This window comes from Pongo pygmaeus, chromosome 21, assembly GCF_028885625.2.
Source record: "Pongo pygmaeus isolate AG05252 chromosome 21, NHGRI_mPonPyg2-v2.0_pri, whole genome shotgun sequence".
NCBI classification, from domain to species: Eukaryota; Metazoa; Chordata; class Mammalia; order Primates; family Hominidae; genus Pongo; species Pongo pygmaeus.
This window is the reverse complement of record NC_072394.2, coordinates 46,070,078-46,088,519: the sequence shown is the minus strand read 5'-3', so window position 1 is coordinate 46,088,519 and position 18,442 is coordinate 46,070,078. Positions and strand designations below refer to the sequence as shown.

Below are 18,442 nucleotides of genomic sequence, written 5' to 3'. Positions count from 1 at the left end.
ACTAGGTAAGGAACAATGGAATGACCTCAGAAAATCTAAGATGTTGTCTGTGTGCTGGTGGGTATGGGGAGTTTTGAGTCATATGATCAGGAAAAGGGTCATGTTCTGACCTTGAAGGTAGAGGAAATCAACAGGAAAATGGATAAAATAAGCCATACAATAATCCACCCTAAGCAACAGCCTGCAGTGCTGTGGAGAGGTCCAGGGAATTTCCTAAAATTGAGGTGATCTGGGTAGATCTTGAGAGAGCCACACATGGAATGTTTAACACAGGTCAAGCTAAGATTTAATCAGCACTTTCAAAACCCCACTGGGACTTCTATGCTTTCACAGCAGAAAGGTGTGGTCTACCAGGAGCCCAAGAAAATCGGACATTTGGGAAGCAGGAAGCTGCCAGTAAACATCTGGCTACACAGTTAGTAGAGTCCATTGGCCCCTCTCTGTCCTCCCCTTCCTCTGGGCTCCCAGGACACCTGCACATGTGTCTTTCATGGCCCTTACCACACTCCACCAGGAGCAACAACCTACAATTCTGTCTCCCCTACCATGCAGAGAACCTTAAGAGCAGGGACCTGTTCTTACCTGCTTCAGTATCACATCACCTTATACAAGGCCAGGCACAAAGTAGACATCAATAATTATTTGCTGATGAATTAGACAAATACACAATGGCTACAATAAAGATGACAAAGAGAGGACTGGACAGACTACTTTTAGGGCCACCAGTACAGAACAACCATAAGACCATCTACGCACTTTGCTCTAATTCCTCACTCATGAAGCAACCCTCTACTGGCTGGTCTGTGTCCCAGATGGAGAGCATCTTGATTGGTGTCCCTGAATACCCAATCATCAGTTAAGCCAGAGAGAGCCCACTCCTGGAGCATTGTCCTACCTGGGGAAACTGATGACATGGGCCAGACACTGGAGATGGTGATCCTCAGACCCCATAAAGGTCCTGCTCCACTCTGAGATTCTATTTAATGCTGGCAGTCTACCAGTACACCTCCCTTTGGCCACTAGTTTTTTACATCACAGACCATGCTGAACCAAGAGACAACAGCAGATGTTCCTGGGAGACATAGCCCTTGTCCCAAGAAGAAGAGAATGCAAAGCCAAGCATAGGCTGGAGGATGAAACTTGGGTGGCTCTGCAGCTGGCTGAACAACTACATTCGAAGAGTGTTGCCTTATGACCTGTGGTCAACCTACAGAAAGGTTTGAAACAGGGTGCCACGTGGTTCTGCCTTCTCATAAAACATGTTAAGACTTGGACAAAGACACAGAAGGCTTAGTTATCAAATGTGCAAGCTGTATGAGGTTGGAAAGCCTTATTAACATCATAGATGACAGAACCAAGATTTAAAACAAGGCTATGAAACCAACCAGATAACATTTAATAGGGTGGATGTAAAGTTTTACATTAGGTTAATTTAAAAAAAAAATCTCAGTGGTGCAAGTACTCACTGGAAAATTTGGTTCGACTGTAGTTGACATGAAAACCACCTGGGGGCTTTCATGAATCCCAAACTAGTGTGATGTAGCTATCATAAAGCTAGGGCAAACTTAAGTTTTGCTAACAAAAAAATAGGGTTCAAATCTAGGGGAAGAGAAAATAATCCTAATGTTGTCCATTAACAAGAAATTATGGTATACTCATAAAATGGAACACCAGTCAGCAACAAACAAACTACAGATACAGATAACACATGGAGAAGCCTCAAAAACATGACACTGTGCAGAGACAGACCTAGAAGAGTACATGCTCTATGATTCCATTTATATGAGTTCAAGAACAGGCAAAGCTCATCTACGATGCTAGAAATTAGAAAAGTGGTTGTCTTTTGGGGTGCGGACTGTCTAAAAGGGGCTGAGAAAGAACTTTCTGGTATGAGGGAAATGTCTGTATCTTTTACTTTTCTTTTTTTTTGTTAATTTTTTTTTGTACGACTTAACACGAGAGGAAATGTCTGTATCTTGATTGAAGTGCTGAGTTCAAGGGCAGACATGTCATAAAACCTGTGAAATTGTACTTTCAAGATGTGTGCCTATCTCTCTATAGGCATTTTATCTCAATTAAAACACCTCTAGGGGAGCAGCACCCCAGTGTGTTCTATGTTGGCCAGAGGCCATCGAAAACAGGGAGTTCAGCTCTGGACACGTACATGAAGAGAAGAAGATCATCAACCCAGAGGGCAAGGAAAGCACCTGGAAGTGGGAGGAGTTTGGGAGCTCCACCACACACAGCTCAAAGGAGGAAACTGGCTGTGCTGGGCTTGGATACAGACACTCTTCCAGGGCAAGAAGAGCCAACTACTTTAAGTTTTTTGAGATGGAGTTTCGTTCTGTTGCCTAGGCTGGAGTGCAGTGGTGCAATCCCGGCTCACTGCAACCTCCGCCTTCCAAGTTCAAGTGATTCTCCTGCCTCAGCCTCCCGAGTAGCTGGGACTACAGGTGCATGCCACCACACCCAGTTAATTTTGTAATTTTAGTAGAGACAGGGTTTCACCATGTTGGCCAGGCTGGTCTTGAACTCCTGACCTTAGGTGATCCACCCGCCTTGGCCTCCCAAAGTCCTGAGATTACAGGCGTGAGCCACTGCACCCGGCCGACAAAGTTCTTTACTTAAGGGCAACTATGCACTAAAAGTCAAAACTGGTGTTTATTGTGTTCCCACCATAGCAGTCATTTTGTATAGGTAAAGTGATTGGATCTACATATTCCTCCATAACATTGCTCTATTATATACTAGTGATACACAGCCATATACTACATAAAGACATTTCCATCAATGATTCCACATTTAAAACCATGGTCCCGTAAGATTATAGTAGAACATATACAGAAACCTGATCCATGGCCCTTGATATTGGCATTGCAGATCAAGTAGGGGAAATGACTGACATTCGGTAATAATGCTGGGACATTTGGTTTTTCATGTGAAAATATACATGTAAATAAAAATGCATATAACATCTAGGTTTGTGTAAGTACATTCTATAATGTTTATACAATGACAGAATTGCCTAGTGACACATTTCTAAGAATGTGTCCCCATCGTTAAGCAATGCATGACTGTAATTATACTAGACGTTCTGGTGCGGTTCATTCATCATTTCCAATGCTCACAACGGCTCTGCAAGGTAGACCTCATTACACCCACTTTATCTCCATTTTACAGACAAGAAGATGTGGGCTCAGAGACAGTAAACAGCTCAAATGGACAGAACTGGGATTTAAACCCAGACTGTCTCCAAAGCTGACATTCTTTTTTCATCTACAACTCACTACTCCTTGGCTCCTGATTTTAAGTGTGTGTTAGGATCCTTGCAGTAAATCACAATATCTGTGTCATTCAAAATACAGTTTAATTATCAGCTATATTGGATTAAAGGGAAAAAAAGTACACTTTAATTTATTGACTATCACTGGCAAAGCTAACTTTGGCAAGCAAATGTGTGGGTAGAGAGCAGAGGAGTGAATGGACTCCTGTCTCCAGGATGCCTTTTCTTTCCTGAAGATGATCTGAGCACACAGGGTCCCCAAGCTGGGCCATAGTCCAGACTAGATTCTTCCCAGACACATGGGTCACTCTGACTATTCTTGCCCGGTGGGGCAACACGGGTCCCTCCCTAGCAGAGGCGACACTGGGGAGGGCACCTGCTTCCTGCCGTCTTAAGGACAGTGACCCCGGCTCTGTCTCCCACTCTGCACTTGCACCTTACCTCGTCTTTGAAGAGGCGTGCTTGGTCCTCACAACCTGTCAGGGTCTGAACAAAGCCGAAGACCTTGGAAACCAAAGATGACATGTTGACCAGGGGACAGAGCTTAGGTATGTAGGGAGAGCTGGCCTCCACGGCCTAGGTGCTTCTGAGCTGTGCCAATGCTGCTTTTTCTCACCAGCCTAAAAGGATCCTAGGGTTTCTATGCTGGCAGATGTGCCAAGTTGGGCCCCTTGCTTCTGAGGCCTGGGACTGAAGCCTGCCTCTCCTGCTGGATTTCTGGCTGAAACAGCAGCACAGCCCCCACCCCCTCTACCACGATGGGCCTATCAGGAAGGGTCTCAGTCAGCCCCCACTGGGCAGCTAGAAAGGACTGTGTACAGGACAGATGAGCAAGAGGTAGTGCCAGGAGTGGTACCGGGTTCTACCTGACCTGGGCCTTTCCACCAGGGTATGGTGAGAGGGAGGAGGAGAGGAAGAGAAGGATAAAGAAGGGCCCTCGCTCCTCACCTCATCGATGGTCCACTTGGCGACTGTCGAGGCTGAGATGCCCGCTACTCCTGGCAGGAGCTTGCAGTGCTGCTCCCAGCACACTGAGAGTGAGCGGTCAGGGTGGGCTGACAGGGCTGACATGAAGAGGGACTGGTGCACGACATCAGGCGTGAGGGCTGGAAAGCAGAGGCAGAGGCTGGCAGGCCGACGCAGAGGACTAAACTGTTCCCGAAGCCCATGCATACCCACACCACTCAGGAGACTGGCTGGCAGAGTAGACAGGACTCCGGGCCCCTTCTGACAGCCTGTAGAGTCAAGAGGGTGAGCCGTATCTCCTGACTCCTCACACAGTGTTCACTCCTGCTGGTAAAGTGGCTCTCTCAAAGACTCTCAGGTCAGCTATTTGGAATGACCCTCACCCCGTCTCTCTGAGGCTGCACCACCCTGGGCCCTGCAAGGATACTCTCTTAGAGCTGCTGCAGCATCTCTAAAGACATAATTTCCTAGATGCCATCCATCAAAAGGGTCCTTAACATCCAAACAAGCTCAGCCTTGACGTCAGAAGTCCACTCTGTTTACTCTTCTTCTCATGAGTCCTTTTGGGCCACGACCAACTTTCTCAGAGCCAGGGTGATTCTGCTTCAGAATCACAGTCCCCCTGACCAGGCTGAAGACCACCCCTCTGGCCACTGCCATTGCCTCAAGCTCCAGTTCCTCCCCCTCCTCCACCAGCCCGGTCTGTACTACTGCCTATGCCAGCACTAGAGGGTGATCCCTGACCCACTCCCCAGCTCCATGTTGCCTGTAGCTTTGCTTCCTGGTCTGCCTCTGGGATCACTGGCCCCAACCTCCTACCTCAAGCAGCTGTACTGAGCTGACGACCGATGCTGCTCAGCTTGGCCTCCCCCTTGGTGGGGCCTGGTACGTGCCGACTTGGACTTCATCCCCCTCTGGCTGCTTTGACAAACCTGGCCCCACTCACTGCTGTCAGCCTTGGCTGGCCGTGTGCAATGTGGCCACTTTCCCAAGGGGTCTTCCCAGCCTCTGTCCATGGTCCAGGAGCATTGGCTCTTTATTCTCCTGGTGCTAATTCCAGATGCTCATCAATGCAGCACCTCCAAGCGCCCTCTTGTCAAAGACCCTCCCTGTTGGTCACAGATTGTCCTGCCCTCTCTCCCTGAGTGTCAGCCTTTCAGCCTGGCTCTTCCACCTCCATTCACCCACAAAGCCTCTGGGATTCCATCCTCAGCCCTACCAACCACACTTCTGTGCCACTGCCTTCCTGCTGCTCTCTCTGTTCATCAGAGAAACCCTAATACCTGCCCATACCCCAGACAGCCCCATCTCCCTGCTCAGCCAGCTCCTCTCATTGCCCGTCTGGGGCACACTCAGCATCTCTCATGACAGCTACCACCACTAGCACCTCATCTACCTGGCCACAGGTTTGGCCTCTGGTACACCCAGGTACTCCCTCTCTGAAACTCTGTAACTGGGTTTCATACCCTGGGGTGGGGTTTGGGAGACAACATCAAGTTTGTAGTGAGCGTTTCTCCTTATCTTTCTTCCCCAGAGCACAGAGAAGAGCACAGGCCAGGAGCGCTTACCAGCAGTTACAGTGTCTTATCTAACTGCAGACTATCCAGCTGCAGGTCAGACATGGCTCCTCAGACATGGCTCCTCAGTTCCTTCAGTAGCTGACACTCCTAGGCCTAAAGACTAAGCCCAGCCAAGCCCTGTCCTCTCCAGGCAGACCTTCCTATGGAATTGTTCACCAGCAAACCTCAGAGCCTACACTAAGGAGGTCTACCCACCAGCGTGTAAGAAGTTGCCTCTGGAACAAAACCCAGAGTGACCAGTGGTTCTTCTGGGTGACAGGCCAGCTAGAAGAGCAGGGGTGCCCTGCAGAAGTGAGACCTGGGCAATGGCCCCTGCTCTATCCTTGAAGTGCCTCAAGGATCTGGGTGAGCCCTTCTTTGCCAGCTCCGTGACATAGTCTCAGCCTCTGGAAAGATGTAGCTTCCCAAGAATTCTACAGCCTAATTCTGGGATGAACACAGTAGGCAAGTGCCCTCTGGTGGTCAGAACTTGGTCCTGCAGTGGACCTGACCATGGGTACCACAGATGGGTACAAGAGGTGCCCACTGCAGTTTGATCCTTAGGAGTCCTTACTCTGAGGGTCTAGGTGCTGGCCAAGACCCTCATCACTCAGGTCTGAGGCTGAAGAAATTGCTTCTGTTCCCACAAAGAGGAAACAGTATGAGATGACAGCAAGAGGAAGTGAGGCAAGAGACTCAGACTAATAATACTGGCAGGGAGCTGTGCTAAGCACCTCACATGGAACATCTCAGTTAAGCCTCTCACCACAGCATATGGTGGGTACAATTATTATCAGCATTTTACAGATGAGGAAGGTGAGGCTCAGAGAGGAGTGTCACCCACCCAAGATCTCTCAGCCTGTAAAAGGTAGTCTGACTTCAGAGCTATGCTTTTTATCACTATGTTACTTACTGCCCAGGTTACAGAGACTGTTCTTGAAGAACTGTGACAGCTTGGGTCTTGCCAAAGATGCATTAAACCAGGTGATTTCTCAAGGTCTCTTTTAGCCTTAAAATGACATGCATTCCATTCAACTGAGGCATCCCTGCTGTGCATCAGGCCCTGTACTAGTGGCTGAAGATGTAAGATGAATTCACCAGCTAGGGCAGGGCTCAGCCACTATACCCCTCCCCCTGAAGTATGGTATGGGCTGAAATGTGTCCCCGCAAAATTCATATGCTGGAGCCCTAACCCCCAGTGCCTCAGAATGGGACTGCATTTGGAAAAAGGGCCTTTAAAGAGTGATTAAGTTAAAATGAGGTCACTAGGATGGGCCCTAATCCAATTCAATTGGTAACCTTACAAGAAGAGACACTTGGACACATCATGGGACCCCAGGAATGCTTGTGCACAGAAGAAAGACCATGTGACAACACAGCAAGAAGGCAGCCATCTGCAAGCCAAGGAGGGAGGCTTCAGAAGAAATCAAGCCTCCCAACACCTTGATCTTGGACTTCTGGCCTCCAGAACTGTGGAAAATAAATTTCTGTTGTATAAGCCACCCAGTCTATGGTATTTTTGTTACAGCAGCAAGCACGCTAATGCAAGGGGAGTGAGAAGTGAACTGACATTTGGGTTAGGTGCTTTATGTCTCTTATACCAGCAGCATGCAGCAGGAGGAGTCAGGTCAAATCCGAGTTGGAATGCCAGCTCTCCCCCTTACAAGGTGAATGACCTTGGGCAAGTGACTTCACCCTCTGAGACTCACATTCCTCCTCTCACAGAAGAACAATATACATGTTAGAGAACTCTTGTGAGAGTTAGACACAGTATGTATAAAGCACCTGGCATAGTGCGCAGTAAGCAGTGGTAGTAACCACTGTTATTTCAGGTATTGACAATGGAAAGGCAGGTTTTATCCAGTTACTCAAGTGAGGAAACTGAAGCTCAAAGATGTTAAGTGACTTGCTTAAGGTCACACAGGTAGAAAGTGAGAGCCATGGCCTCCTTCCCAGGAAGCCTAGAATCAGAGAAGAGCAGGAGCATCATCCTGCTGCACAGTGAGAACCAAAGGCCCCGAGAGGCTCCGTACCCTCCCCACAGACTCACGGCAAGGCCATGGGGGACATGAGACTGGAACCCAAGGTCACTCAAGGCCCCTCCACTGCTTTTGCCACTGCTCTGTGCTCTCAGTATCTCAAACAAAGAGGCACAGCCCTCCTTCTAGCTTTTCCCACTCTGGGAAATCTGTCTCATCCCACCAATGACAGAGCACTCACTGTGTACACTCTGCGGCAGAGGACATAGGAGCAGATAACCCAGACTTACTCTGGAAATCTTCCTGCGGAATCTTTCGATACTTTGGAGGGCGTCCAATTCTGGAGAAAGAGGGACCAGGTCCATGGCAGGGAATCAGTGTCTGGCCCAGTCCAACAGGCTACAAGGCTCCACACCCCCAGGAAGCCCGGGCCCTGATTCCCTGGCCTCCATACCGGCCGTGATGGCGAGGCTTCTTCCTTGGGGAGAAGCCTGAGAGGTTCTTCTTGCGGGCTGAGGCCTCCGAGTCAGACAGCTCCGCTTTCAGCCGGCTCTGGTTCCTCTCAGCCAGTGGGCAGCCTGAGAGGCAATGGTGAGCTGTGAACTTGCCTGTGACATGGCCAGAGCCATCGCAACCAGGAGTGGGGCACTTCCTGGGGAAGAAGAGGCTTCAGTTGGGTTGAATCCACTGGTCCCCGCTGAGCCCTCCTCAGCCCTGGTCCCATCTGGAGTGTGTTTTGGTGGACCCTAGTCGCCTGCATGCAGTAAGTGCAAAACAACGCTGAGGGTCTCTCACCAGGAACCTTCACTCACCGGTGGTGAAAGCTGTATTTGGAGGTCCTAGTGTGGGGCAGGCTCCTATAGCTGAGAGGGGGACAGCCCCCAGGGGAGGCAGAGCTGGGCTCTCTGGGTCCTAAAAGAGCAGAAAGAAGGGAGTCCTCATGGAGTCCTGGGGGTGGGGAGTGCGGGGCAGGGAAGGAGCAGTTTCCACTGGAGAGATCAGCACTAGAAACCCACTCCCCAAGGATGAGGGCCCTGCGTTGGCTGTGACACCATTCTCTGTTACTGGATATCTGCCCCTCTCTGGGTAAGGAGGGCTTAGCTCTCATATGTTAATACTTTGTTGAAACCTGCAGGCTATGCCCTCAGTCTCTGAGAGAACTCTGGGGGAGAAGAGCCACTCAGAGCTGGTTGGGTGTAGCCATACCTTAGAAGCCACATCTGGCAGATTCATGTCACTCTCAGTTCTTTTTCTTGTTTTTATCCCCAAGATTTTGGTAACTTTTTTAAGGTTCTGCCTATGCTTGGAGAACATTCAAGAAGGATCAACACCCCATGTCAGACAAACACGGTTGCAGCAGGGAAATAAGGAAGGGAAATCCTAAGGGTGAAAATGGGGCTGAGCAGCCCAGTGACCTGAACTCTAACCCCTGCCTGCACAGACAATCAGAATTTACTTTAGGAAGCCATCATGTCCTTAGCAAACACAGTGCACGCTCAGTGTGGCTCTGCTAGATGCTGAGAGAAATCCCTGGGTGCCTGACCACCTCTGAAGCACATGCAACCAAGTGAGCTTGCCCCTTTGCACCTCAACACCCCAAACCCCGACAACTGGGGTAGCCAGAAGCACTGCTTAGTGTAGCAGATAGTCTGGGGGTGGGGCGGATGGGGGATTCCGGAACTCATGGTAGGCATCAGAGCCCTCTGGGTCATATTTGGGCATGGGGAGTCAGAGCTCTGTAGGCAAACCACAGGACTGTCAGAACCTGGGGGGAAAGGAAAAGATCAGAGTGCCCTAGGGGTACACACGGAGAGGAGGCTGCAGGGGATGTCCTGTCTTGGAGCACCAGCCGGCAGGGTGGATGTCTGGGTGGTCAGCGTCGATCCAGAAATCATAGCCATGACTCCAGCCATCAAAGTGGATCTGGGGAGGAAAGGCTCTTGGAAGTCAGGTGTTTCTCATGGAGCCCAGCTCAGCCAGAAGGTCCTCTCCCCATCCCTGGGGCCTGTCAGAAGCAAGATCCTGGATTGGAAGAACCAAGGGGCCAACCCTGCAATAATCAGTCTTGGCCACCACATTTTCCAAGGGCATCACTCATTAAGTTACTGGCATCTCCCACTGGCAATCCTTAGGGGGGACGAGGATTATTAGGCCCATTTTACAGATGATGTAAGGCTTAGAGAGGGAAAATGACTTGTCCAAGCCCACAAAAATAAGTCACAGATGAGGCAAGAATGAGATTCAAGATCTTTGGCTTCATCTCTCTCATGCCATGATGCCCTTGACCTCTAAACAGTCTACAGAATTCCTGCCCAACTGGCCTGTCCACTTCCCAGCCCTAGGGTCCCAGAGCCACCTTTATTCGATGGTCCTCCACATCCTCCACGCTGGCCACGCGAATCAGGGCTGGGTTCCTGCGGTCCACAGCCTCCAGCTTCATATTGACCAGGAAGCTGTGAGGGGGTCGCTGCAGAGGGGACAGCTGCCTTCAGGCCAAGGCCCAGCTCAGCAGAGCTGAGCCCCACAGGAGCCCAAATGCTGTGCCTGGGGAAACTGGGGCCTGCCCAAAGGAGAAGAAACTAGGGCCCCAGCCTGGCTAGCTGAGTGCTCCATGTCTTTCTGAGCTCAGCTCTGGGAGCAGGGGGCACTGACTCACCACCTTGAAGGCCCAAGTAGGGACAGCAGAGGCCCCAGTTTCTTCCAGATATTTCTCCCAACAGAAGTTATCAGGGTCTGGGTAGTCTGGAGGAGAGGATGAGAGCAATGTCTAGCCACCCAGGTGTACTGCAGAAGCCCTCTGCCCCCAAGCAGGACCAGGAACATGGAAGGGACAGAGGCCCTTGGAGTAGAATCTCTCCCATCATCACCACAGCCAGCTCCTTGCACTGGGCTCCTCAGGCAGATGGGTGCTAGTAGAACCAAGCACAGCACCACCCTAATAGTTCACAGGGCTGTCTGGGAACCCTGACTCCTGTCACTCTTGGCCTGTTGCTCCCACCCCAGCCCCATTTGAATCTCTACTGTATTTGGGCCAATGCAATACTCCCAGGATGAAGGACTCATTTTCTTTACTTCTGATTCCCTGTTTCCTTGCTGAGATGGTCATGTAACTTTCTTCCCCTAAACCCCAATGGAGTCAGGGTTTGACAGGAGTCTCCTAAAATCAAAGGGTTCTCAACTCCCAGACCAAGAAGCTGAGGCTTCAGGACATATCTGTTCTCTCACCCTGACCCTAGAGAGCCAGCTACTGGGGCACTACTGGTGAGGGGTCAGTGGAGAGGGAAGCAGAGCCAGGCTTAGGAAAGGGGGCTTGCTCAGGCTGCAGGGTCACCTTGTGGAGGCGTGAGGGGCTTTCCTTGCTTCTGGCACCAGCCCACTGGGTGGATGTAGGGGCTGCTGGGATCACACCTGAAATCCAAGAACATGTCACTGTCCCAAGAGAAACTTGAGGCCCTGAGCCTGCCATCCTCTGAAAGCATGGCTCAGGGCCCACCCTCATCTACTTCTTAGTGAGAGGGAGACAGATGGCAATGACAAAGTTAGAAAATTGCAACATGAATTACAAACTCTACCATCACCATAATATCTAAGGGAAAATCATGAATCATAGGGGCTTGCTCATCTTAACCATGGTATTTTTAGATGAAACATTTAATATTGAGCTGTATTTCTTATGATAAAGCTCAATTCAATTATCTTCCAACCGGAGGAAGATCTGAATGTCAGAATTGGACTGAGCGGGGCCACATGGTACCTGAGATATGAAAGCAGTTGCCCCCTGCCATCCCCTCACCCCCTGAGGCCAAGTCTGGGCCCTCCTACTACCAGTAGTCATAAGTATCATCCCAGTTGTCAAAGTGCACCAGGAAGCGGCTGTCCACCACATCGGTCACACTGGCCACGCAGACAAGGGACGGGTTCATGCGGTCAACAGCCTCCAGCTTCATGCCCACCTGGAAGCCCAGGGGTGGGGGACTCTAGGGGAAAAAGAGGAGCTGCCACGGCCAGGGCCAAGCTGGCTAGGACCAGCCCAGAGCCCATTGGCAAACAAAGGAATAGGTTCTCTAGGAAAGCCTGGGGTGTGGGCAGTGAGAAAGGAAGGAGAAATAAGCTGGGAAAGAGGGCCCTCCAGGGCAGAATCATAACCTGAGTCCTGAGGCACTCAGGAACCTCTGGCCTCCAAGGTGCACTCAGAGGCCTGGCTTGTGCCAGAAGGTAAGTGCCTGGAAGGAGGCTATGCGTTCGCCCAAAGAACCTGGTGAACCAAGTATAAATCTTCCCTACCCAGACAAGCCCTTCCCAGCTTGTTCTGAGGCAGTTGTGGCAACAGTGGGGTGGCTGGGAAGAAACAGCGGACATCTATGGCATGGAGGCAGACAGGGAACCAGTATAAACTGAGTACCTGCCATGTAAGCTTCAAAAGACATCACCTCCTTGGACCTTTACAACAACCTTATTCCCATTTAAGAAGTTAAATCACTTGGCCCAGAACACAATGCTAGTCAATGGCGGGGCCAGTATTTAAATAGTTTGAATTAAAAGTCGGCATTCATTGTCACAACAGCAGGCAGGACCCCACCTGTCACCTGGGAACTTGCAAGTATGAACTCTGGGGCTGGACTGGGGTTGGGGAGTAACTGTCTCTGCCTGAAGAGCATGGTGGAGTCCTGGGCCCATGGGAACTCTAGACATTCAATATGGTTTTTTTTTTAGACACAGGGTCTCACTCTGTCGCCCAGGCTGGGGTGCAGTGGTACAATCATAGCTTGCTGTAGCCTCGAATTCCTGGGCTCAAAACAATCCTCCCAGCTCAGCTAGCTACTGTGGTATCTAGGACTACAGGCATGTGCACCATGCCCAGCTAATTTAATGACATTTTTTGTACAGATGGGGTCTCACTATGTTGCCTATGCTGGTCTCAAACTCCTGGGCTCAAGTGATCCTCCCGCCTCAGCCTCCCAAAGTACTGGAATTACAGGTGTGAGCCACCGCACCCGGCCAGTAAGATTGATATATACTTATTTTTTTTGAGACGGAGCTTCATTCTTGTTGCTGAGACTGGAGTGCAATGGCGCGATCTTGGCTCACTGCAACTTCCGCCTCCCAGGTTCAAGCGATTCTCCTGCCTCAACCTCCTGAGTAGCTGGGATTACAGACGCCCACCACCACGCCCAGCTAATTTTTTATATTTTTAGTAGAGACGGGGTTTCACCATGTTGCCCAGGCTGGTCTTGAACTCCTGACCTCAGCTGATCCACCCGCCTCAGTCTCCCAAAGTGCTGGGATTACAGGCATTAGCCACCACACCTGGTCCAGTATGATATTTTTAATGGAGGCTCCCTATATCTCTTAGGCCTTTTGGTTGGGATTATGAGATACTTTAACTGCTGGATAAGCTGCCAGCTGCCTTGAACTGAGGAAAGGACAAGGGATGAATTGTTGGAAATAAATGGAAGAGTCTCAACGTTGGGCAAAAGGAAGGAAAAAGAAGCTCCCAGAATAGAGGCATTGACCTTACAGCAAAGAACTGCAGAGCAAGCCAAAGCAAGAATATATGAGCAATGACATCTCAGTGCTCAGACTAGGATAGTGGGCCAGGGGCTCCAAGGGGATGTGAGGACAGGGTATCTGCAGTAGTAAAGGAGGGAGGGAAGTCAGGAAAAACCTATAACCAGCTTCCCATCTCTGGTCCTGGACCCTGCCCAGCTGTGCCCCTCCCATCTGATATGAGAGATCAGAACAAAGCTGAGAGAACCAGCACATGAGCTCCCTTCTGATGAGTCAGATACCCTGGGCCAGCTGCAGTGAACTCTGGCACATGGGAGTGACATCCACTCTCACTCAGGGGCACTCACGTGGCTCTGGCTCACAAACAGGTGCTTGGGGGCAGCCTGAGCTCTTGTGCTGCGCAGGTACTGGCTCCAGCTGAACTCCTCCTCCTTGTAACCTAGGCCCCTCGAGGGGGATGAACAGAGCGCCGTGCAGAGGCTGGGCCACAGCGAGGGCACCCCACAGTGAAGCAGCAGAATCAGGCATGCCTGAGGACCTCCCCCCAACCCTCAAGAACTTGCCCAGGGATCCCCCACTACTGAAGCAGGACACGACTTGAGTAGACACTCAAAGGGCAAGTGCAACGCAGAAGTTCTAGGGCTTCTGGTCAACTTGGCCCCAGCGCAGAGTCATCAGGATGCGATGAAGAGAGGCTGGCTTTGGAACAGGGTACAGGGTCAGAAAACAAAAGAGCTGGAAGCCGGGGGACCCAAGGGGAAGAAGCAAAGGGTCTGAGGACTCACTGCCTCACTGTGACCAACCCAGCTAGGCCTTACCTTTGGGAGGCTGCAGCTTGTGGCCCGTCTTCTCGAACCAGCCAGCAGGGTGAATGTCAGGGGAGTTGGCATTGACCCAGAAGTCATGGCACTCAGAATACCCATCAAAGTGCAGGCGTAGGCGATAGCCACATACCTGGCCCCATGAGGGGAATCAGGAACTCCAATGTCAGGAGATAACCCACTCCCCGTCTCCCTCACCTCTCCTGGCCCAGTCTGGTGGTCTCAAGGGCTCTAATGCTAGCAGGTTCCCCAACCCCACCTTTCTTTCCTCCCAAGTGTACTCCATCCTGTCCTATTCTGCAGTGAGGACAGTTCATGTACTCATGAGCCCTGAGTTCTGGATGCAAGGGAGGTGGACCCTATGACAGTCTCCTGCCCTTTTGAGCCCTGGACAGAATTCCGAGGGCAGCCACCAAGGCTCAGGACTGCTGAGGGATCCTGATGACCCTTCCCTCTGCTACCTTCTCTCACTGCTCTCCACTCACACTCTGCTTCCAGTCTTGCTGAGCTAATGGCAATTCCTTGAAGGTAGCAGTCTGTTCCATGCCCCAGGGCCTTTGCCCACTTTGCTCCTTCTGCCTGGAGCTCCCTCCTTATTCACAACTTATCTCTCAAGACTCTGCAAAAGAGGCCCTTCCTCTATGCTTTTGCTGCTCCTCAGACAGAACTGACCCAGCTGTGCCTCCCAGCTCAAATCTGTTGCCACCCCCGTGGCATGTCACTGACATGTTTATTTGGCTGATTCCCCAGACAACTGTGAGCTCCTAGAGGACAAGGACCTTGTTTGACTCATGCCAACATCCCTGGCCCTCAGGATCTCCTCAAGCTCCCCCAGAGTGGACAGTATACATTCATCCAGTAATAGGACTGTCCCATGACACTCCATCTGGTTTTTGTTCTTTTAAGCTTTCTATGTATTCCAACTTAATCCACTACTAGATTGTGTGTGCTCTGAGAGGAGGGAGGTGTTTCCTTCTATGCCCCCAGCAAAATCCATCAATCTGCACTGAGAGACATCATCAGAAAGGTGGTACCAAGCCCCAGCTCACCTCAGCCACGGTGAGGATGAAGTACATGGATGGGTGTTGAGGGTCAATGCCTTCCAACTTCATGCCCAGTTTGAAGCCATTCTTGTTGTGAGTGACTGCCTGGGACTGTCAACGCACAGAGTGGAGAGGACCCAGCTTCCATCCAGCCTTATCCTTGCCTAGTGGGCTTGGGGTGAAGGAGCTGCCTTTAGGCCCCACCCGCCTGGTATTTCCAAAGGGGCAACTTATTTGGGGATCGTTACTACAGGGATCTAGAGAGAGAGAGAGAGAATATCTCCCAGGTCCCTTGAAAAATGTGGGTGAGTCAGGGCTGGACTCAAGGGCTCCCTCTCACCAAAGTCATGGAAAGATCAATGCTGAATTGAGTAGAAGTCACCAGAATTCAAAAGTCTGCAGGCCCAGTGATGAGTGAGCCTAGCTTCCACCTCTGTTTCTTCCCACCCTGCCAGCCCCTTATGGTGGGCCCTTTTCCACTCTGGGGCCCTAAACAGTCTCTCCCTTTCCATTCTGCCAGTCCACTGAGGCATGCCTGACACAGAAAACGCCAGAAGGCCTGAGTTTGGTGGTGTGTCCCTCGACTGGGAAGACAAGCTGTTCCTACGGGGAAATTGTCCAACTCACGTCCTGGAAGAGGCTGACTGGAGCAGTAATGGCCTTCTGCTCCTCTAGGTAGGACTCCCACGACCAGCATTCCTTCTTCTCACCTGTTGCTGTGGAAAGGGGACAGACAGGCTAACTCCTGGGCTGCTCCTGATATATGACTTTCTTCAGCTTCCCCTGACCAAGCTCTACCTTCACCCCCAAAACAAACCTTTGTCTGTGTTCACATGTACCCTCTGGTCCCACCCACCATGATGATGCCAGACACAGGGGGCTGAGGGGAGGCTCAGTCTCAGGTGAGGCTACACCAAATTCTGCCTGTCACTTCCCCCCCCCACCCCCTCAGGCCACTGTCAGCAGAAGTATTCTGGATTATTCAGCAACTGACTGAAGTTACAAAGTCTCAGCCACAGAAGGACCCTGTCCTCTGACATGACAAAGCTGAGTGACAAGTCCTGTGCCAGAGAACTTAATCACAATGCCATCTAAACTCACAAGGAAAGGAGAGGAAAAAGAGAAATGAGAGGGAAAACATGAAAATAGGAAGAAGTGGAAGGGTTGGGAGAAACAAGAAACACGGCTGGGCATGGTAGCTCACGCCTGTAATCCCAGCACTTTGGGAGGCCGAGGCAGGTGAATCACTTGAGGTCAGGAGTTCGAGACCAGGCTGGCCAACATGGTGAAACCTCGTCTCCACTAAAAATACAAAAATTAGTTGGGCGTGGTGGTACGTGCCTGTAATCCCAGCTACTCGGGAGGCTGAGGCAGGAAAATTGCTTGAACCTGGGAGGCAGAAGTTGCAGTGAGCCGAGATCACACCACTGCACTCCAGCCTGGGCAACAGGGCAAGACTCTGTCTCAAAAAACAAACAAAAAACCAAAAATTATCCAGGCGTGGTGGCACACGCCTGTAGTCCCAGCTACTTGGGAGGCTGAGGCAGGAGAATTGCTTGAACCCAGGAGGCGGGGGCTGCAGTGAGCCGAGAACATGCCACTCACTGCACTCCAGTCTGGGTGACAGAGGGAGCCCCTGTCTAAAAAAAAAAAAAAAAAAAAAAAAAAAAAAAGAAACACTTTTTTGATTCTTCTTCCCCTGAACACTTACAGAGACTTACACAAATGTGCATATGTGTGCTTGATGGGTACCCCCAGAGTAGATATACTGATTCCACAGCCCTCCCAGACACACACAGCCTATGTGCACACACACATACACTCACAGGCATACACTATGGTCAGGACCTACAGCCCAGGTCCTGTCCATGCCTCCAAGTCTCAGGGTCCTGGAGAGGGAGATGAATACCCCTGCAGCACCTTCAATCTAACCTGAGGTGGAGTCCTAGCCTCTAACAGAGGACAAACACCCTTTAAAGGCTAGAATATCCAGTTACATGTAGGCTGACCAGATTAGCATGAGCTGCCTCCAATCGAAGGCTACAGACAACTACAGAGGTAACAACTCACAAGAATCAATTCATATCCCTTAGGTAAATGGCTCCAGCTTCTTCTAGAAACTTCTACACCTCTATTTCGTCATCTGTGAAATGCAGATATCCACCATACAGGATCACTATGATGATTAAGTTAGATCTATGTATAAAAGATCCTTATGAAATACAGAGTGCTGGACTTCTGTTACCAGTACTTCCTGGGTCTTCACTAAGGCTGTAGGACTGGATTCTAGCTCTGCTTCTCTTGGCTGCTGCCCTGGATAATTCAGGCTTGGAGTGGTCTGTCTCTCAGGAAGATGCTTTTTCCCTTTTTGCTTTAGTTGGGACCTAAGTGGCTAGAGGCACCTGTTTTTTGTTTTTGTTTGTTTGTTTGTTTTGAGACAGAGTCTCACTCTGTCGCCCAGGCTGCAGTGCAGTGGTGCAATCTCAGCTCAATGCAGCTTCTGCCTCCCGGGTTCAAGCGATTCTCCTACCTCAGCCTCCGAGTAGAGATTACAGGTGCCCACCACTACACATGGCTATTTTTTAAATCTTTAGTAGAGACGGGGTTTCACCATGTTGGCCAGTAACTCCTGACCTCAGGTGATCCGCCTGCCTTGGCCTCCCAAAGTGCTGGGATTACAGGCATGAACCACCGCACTCGGCCTAGAAGCACCTGTCTTGCAGCTGCCTAAATTCCTCAGTCACTGTACCAAACCTTGAGATCTCAACTGCCTGATCCAGTTGGGCCACAGCAGATATTTTGTTCACCAATGGATCAAGCAAGCTATCAAACTCTCAGGGACCTATACAGACACCAATCTAGAGCTCATCTCTTCCGGCTATCCTTTGTCCTGAGTACAACATATCACCTACTATGTTCCCTCAAGAAACCCTCCAGTTCTCCCGCTCAGTCTTCATCCATTCTTACTGAGTAGGGCAAAGAGAAGAGAGAGTAGACTTCAAGATGCCATCATCCTGCTGTTTCTTGCCACTGGGATTCCACATCATCATGCATAAGACCTCTTCACTTTTCCCAAATCTCTTCTACTATGACAGAACCCTTCCCAACAGCCATTTCTTCCTCCCTGGACGACTTTCTTCTTTTTGCCTCACTCTTCCCAAACCGTAACATCAGCTAAGGGGCTGACTACCTGCCAGATTTCTTGTCTCAGGCGCCCCTGCTGCTCTTTGGTGCTTCAATTCTCAGCTTGCTTCCCTTTACCCATACTTCAGAGACCAAGCTC

At 50.5% G+C, this 18,442-nt stretch overlaps 1 protein-coding gene across 4 annotated transcripts in view; it reads right to left on the bottom strand.

Moving 5' to 3' along the window:
• Positions 1-18,442, bottom strand: part of L3MBTL1 (L3MBTL histone methyl-lysine binding protein 1) — a 43,281-nt gene that overhangs the window by 6,428 nt on the left and 18,411 nt on the right. For 3 of the 4 annotated variants that reach the window (XM_054467267.2, XM_054467268.2, XM_054467269.2), the window contains 14 exons: positions 15,787-15,875; positions 15,166-15,270; positions 14,114-14,249; positions 13,643-13,734; positions 11,613-11,764; positions 11,119-11,195; positions 10,444-10,529; positions 10,144-10,254; positions 9,596-9,710; positions 8,600-8,699; positions 8,242-8,439; positions 8,078-8,127; positions 4,232-4,389; positions 3,725-3,787 (listed from right to left, as the gene is read on the bottom strand). In XM_054467267.2, coding sequence (XP_054323242.1) covers positions 3,725-3,787; positions 4,232-4,389; positions 8,078-8,127; positions 8,242-8,439; positions 8,600-8,699; positions 9,596-9,710; positions 10,144-10,254; positions 10,444-10,529; positions 11,119-11,195; positions 11,613-11,764; positions 13,643-13,734; positions 14,114-14,249; positions 15,166-15,270; positions 15,787-15,875 — 1,532 coding nt within the window. Of the gene's footprint in view, positions 1-2,645; positions 3,378-3,724; positions 3,788-4,231; positions 4,390-8,077; positions 8,128-8,241; positions 8,440-8,599; positions 8,700-9,595; positions 9,711-10,143; positions 10,255-10,443; positions 10,530-11,118; positions 11,196-11,612; positions 11,765-13,642; positions 13,735-14,113; positions 14,250-15,165; positions 15,271-15,786; positions 15,876-18,442 lie in introns of those variants that run through there. The other variant, XM_054467270.2, reaches the window with a different exon arrangement.